General features: G+C 39.3%; 1 protein-coding gene across 1 annotated transcript in view; it reads right to left on the bottom strand.

Moving 5' to 3' along the window:
* LOC118328100 (inter-alpha-trypsin inhibitor heavy chain H3-like) overlaps nucleotides 1-3782 on the bottom strand; it is a 22240-nt gene extending 18458 nt beyond the window's left edge. Inside the window, exons 1-5 of the mRNA XM_035661705.1 lie at nucleotides 3584-3782; nucleotides 1065-1100; nucleotides 941-964; nucleotides 185-342; nucleotides 72-102 (exon numbers count right to left, since the gene is read on the bottom strand). Coding sequence (XP_035517598.1) covers nucleotides 72-102; nucleotides 185-342; nucleotides 941-964; nucleotides 1065-1100; nucleotides 3584-3733 — 399 coding nt within the window. The 5' untranslated portion in view covers nucleotides 3734-3782. The remainder of the gene's footprint in view (nucleotides 1-71; nucleotides 103-184; nucleotides 343-940; nucleotides 965-1064; nucleotides 1101-3583) is intronic.
* Nucleotides 3783-4219: the final 437 nt, after the last annotated feature.

Below are 4219 nucleotides of genomic sequence, written 5' to 3'. Positions count from 1 at the left end.
CATACTACACCTAACTCAAATTTCCCATTGTTAGCACAAAAATTTTTTCAGGCTTTCTCTTTCTCCTTCACCTCCCCAACATACACCTGACCGTCAATTTCCCTGTGTGGCACAAAGACATTTGTCAAACATAGAGAAAGACGAGGTCTATGCTCACTGTCACAAGTCCTGAGTTTTGACTGACATGCTGAAGTTGGTGATGAAGGCGGTCTTGGGCAGCTCCATTTCAAAGAAGATTTCCTGGGAGGTGTTTGCTTTGTTCAGAGCCTTGGAGGTCACGACGGTGTGAGCGAAACGAGACGTCACAGTGCAGCCCACTGTCACACTGTACACCTCAACCGTCTGAAAGGATGGACCGAGAGAGAGAGAAATTTGGCATGCAAGACATCGTGTGACATTAGAGCAAACAAAAAAGACCGGTGGCCAAGAGGACTGGCAACTCTCTACTGAATTCTGGGTCAGATGTCACGAGGAATGTCCCAAAATGATTCATGTGAGAAACAGACAGAGGTCACTGTTCTGTGAACACAACGTAAGACAGAACTTTTAGGGGTTGTCATACTGACAAACACAGAAAGGAATAAAACACAGATGGACAAATCACTTCCAGTTTCTCCTTCCTGTTTATTGTCTCCAGTAAAGTGAAGAGAAAATAAATGCATGCCTGTGGACGCCAGGGAGGGAAAATGGAACAAGTGGCATCTGGAAGCAATGAGGTTTAAAGAAAATGTGGACACAAAAACAATAGCACTACTGTGAGATAGAAGCTACCAGTCCTCTTGACTATGGTCTCATGTGTATTGAACAATCATATCCAGGTTTCACAATTAACTTACCAAGGATACATTAACATGAACATATAAATACCTTGTTGTTAGGAAAGGTCATACCTCTATGATGATTTTAGAATGTTGTATCAATATCAAAATATTTTCCTTACATTCGCAGAGTTTGTGCTTCTTTTCTAGTAAGGAAAGAGACAAAAATATGCTTTTATTTTCACAGTGAAAACTGTTCTCACAAATACTTTATGCTTTTGTTAGTAAGTATTTTAAGCTTAGTACCTTTATTGACTTGCTACCCATGGCCTCTATGCTCTCCTGGAACAAAACATAGCAGAACTGCATGGTTATTGAGAAAGAAAAAAATTAATTTGGAAAGAAATGTGCACTACAAAACTCTCTGCCATCACTAAACTGCCCTGAATGTTTAGCATTAGTTACAGCCAGGCACAAAAAACAAATGTTCATGCTTTTCTATACCAACAAGGGATTAGTAGTCCTTATCTAAAGTATCCATGCTTTGGAAACTGTTCATCTTTTTCATTAAAGCTGCCACCTCCATGTTTCAAAAAACATCTTTTAGATTAAGTTTTTTTGGAATATTAAGTAAGCATTGCAGTGACATGTCTGGAAAGCAAGGTGTGACCCCAGAACCAGACAAAGTGCATTGCAAAACTCAATGCAGGTGTCTGACAAGCTGGCATACTGGAATGGTGAACTGGGCTTAATATCCACTCAAAGGGAGCAACTAGTGGAGGCTAAGTTATGACAAGTTCTGAGAGGAGAGGCCATGTTTAGTTAAACAAACTGATGCGTGGGTGGGAGAACACGAGAGGAAAGGAAGAAAGGAAGGCAGAGGCAAACTGATGGCTGTGCAACTCCTTTAACAGAGTTCTTTTTGTGTAATTGTTGAGCAAAATGGTTAATGTTCTGACTGACTACTGTTTGCGTACACTGTGTGTTTGTGGGGAAATCGTCAACCCGAAACAGCGACACAAGATCTCATTGTGAGACACATCCACCAACAGCCAATTTTAAGCTTTGTTGACCAAAGACAGCTGCAATACAATAAGATGGCACGAATGGATGAGCGTAGATGATGATGTTTCTGTTTTCTTCCATATTTTTATATATTATCAAACATCAGACAATAATTCTTAAAAAATGATGGCAAAGAATCTGACACAGACTACAACCAAGACCACTATTTCTAGACAATGTTTTAAACATTAAAACAGAATATTTCCTCTCAGCTGTAATGCCTTGGTGTTCCTGGAGAATACAGTGTCTCCACCTCCTTGATTCTGGGGTGCTTTTCTGTTTTTCTGCACAGTCTTGGTATCTCTGCCCTCTAAACAGATCTTCTTTTATTCCCTTTGCAGGAAAAACACTGTTGCTGCTGCCAGACATGACACGCAAAGCACATCATTCATTTTCATGGTTGAGTCTATGTGTTGTTTCTCATTACAACCATCAGATGGACTATTTCGTAGTGTAGAGGTGAGATTACATAGCATCACAATAAATAGCCAAGTAGCCTACCTACATACTGGTTTTAATTTCCTGTGTGATACATTTTTCATATCATTTTTCATCAATGCATAGCAGAAACAACTGCTGTAACTTTTAGGCAGCAATGTTAGTGTTGCTGCCTGATGAAGGAGCAGGCTGTGTCAAGTGTATTTGGAAGCCCTATTAACTGCAGCCCCTTCTTACAAACGCTTAAAACTTCATAACACAACAAATAATAACCCACAACCACAGGGCAACAGGGCAAAACACCATGGCACACAACCATTTGTGACAGTGAGTTTCTTACTTATGTAATAGAAAATTGCAAAAATCTGAATACTTACATACTTATATATATAATATTATATATAATACAGTGTTTCTATATCTAGTTTTGAATATTTTGTTTTGAAAAGGAAGCTATGTTAAAGTTGTTGACATGTCTTCTGTTTTTACTATGTTGCAGTTTGCACAAAATTAATTGTTTACATTGTGCAACTGTTTCATGCAATCTTTGTATATTGTATCATCAGTAATCGAGCTTTCAGTATGTACATAGTAACATTCAAATGTACTCCTGAAAGTAGAATAAGCCACTATAAACATATATATATAAAGGTCAAGTTATGCAGAAAGAAAAAAAAAAAACGTAAAAAAAAAAAACATGATGTGATCATCACTTGATTGTCATACCGCTCAGCACTAATTTGTCACTTATCTGAACATCTACATTAGTGGGTCTCTGCTGACTGTTTCTGCTTATCGGATATCTAGGCCAAGGAGCAGGAATGTAAAAGCATTTCAAGTGCACTGATTTCTGTTATTATGAAGCCATATATCTTACTATTTCTTATGTTTCTGTAAAGTCTAAGAGGAGGTAAAGTGTTCACTGTACATATGTAAAGTAATTCAGCAACAATATTTAATAGGTTATTTGATCATTTGATGTTTCATTGTATATCTCCGCCATCGTTAACATAACATTCATACAAATATGGCAGAGTTTGCACAGAATGAAAACAACCATCATCCTTGCGATGTGAAAATCTGCCATCGCTGGCACAAGTCAAGGGCTACTGTGCTGATTCAAGTGCGCATGTGCACAAGTTTTGCAGAAAATTTGGGCTCACTATCTAGACACGACCGTTTTTAAAGGAAAACTCAACTCTTACAACTTATGCAAACTTTTACCAACAGTGCACAGACTCATCACTAATGAGGTGTCAGCTCAGCATGGAACACAGCAAAACAGTGTTTGTTTACAAGCAGATGCAGCACATGCAGCTTACTGTAAATATCTGTGTTGGAACATCTCTGCGGGAAACGACCAGAGCCCCCTGGGCCTGAGCTGGGGGCCAGAGGCAGACGCAGAACCACAGCAGCATGACTCTCCACACTGTTGACATGCCTGGCAAACAGAAGCGCCTCTTCTCCTGCATGGCTGAAAACAAGTGTGGAGGGAATTCTAGGCATGTGGGGATCAACTCTTCCCATAAGAGTTATACTCCGCCCACACTATGTCCTCTCCACTATGCAGGAGGAGGGGCACTGTGTGATGTTTGTGTGAGTCAGTGTGCGTGGTTTCCAGTAAATTGGTACTCGGGGGGGCTGGGGCCTGCAAGAATGTATAGAAGGTTTCAACAACTCAAGTAATTTTTACCTAGTCCCGATTTGCCTATCTAGGGTTTCGTTTCAGGGTGTGTGTGTGTGTGTGTGTTTACTGCATGCAAGTGCAGGTTATGTAAATAATGGTATTTTCCCTTTCATGAATGTATGAGGTTCATTATATCACCACAAAATGTAAACCACTAATTAAACTAACAATCATGTTAAGCGTTGATATTTCCTGTAGTAAAACAATAATCATAGTCTGTTTGACCATGAAGAAAAGTTGTCACCACTCTACAACGTTTATTTGGTATCAT

The sequence above is a fragment of the Morone saxatilis genome, unplaced genomic scaffold, assembly GCF_004916995.1.
Source record: "Morone saxatilis isolate NCDOM2014 unplaced genomic scaffold, NCSU_SB_2.0 Contig18, whole genome shotgun sequence".
In the NCBI taxonomy this organism is placed as follows: domain Eukaryota; kingdom Metazoa; phylum Chordata; class Actinopteri; family Moronidae; genus Morone; species Morone saxatilis.
Note: the sequence above shows the minus strand (reverse complement) of the source record. Positions and strands in the feature narration are given on the sequence as shown.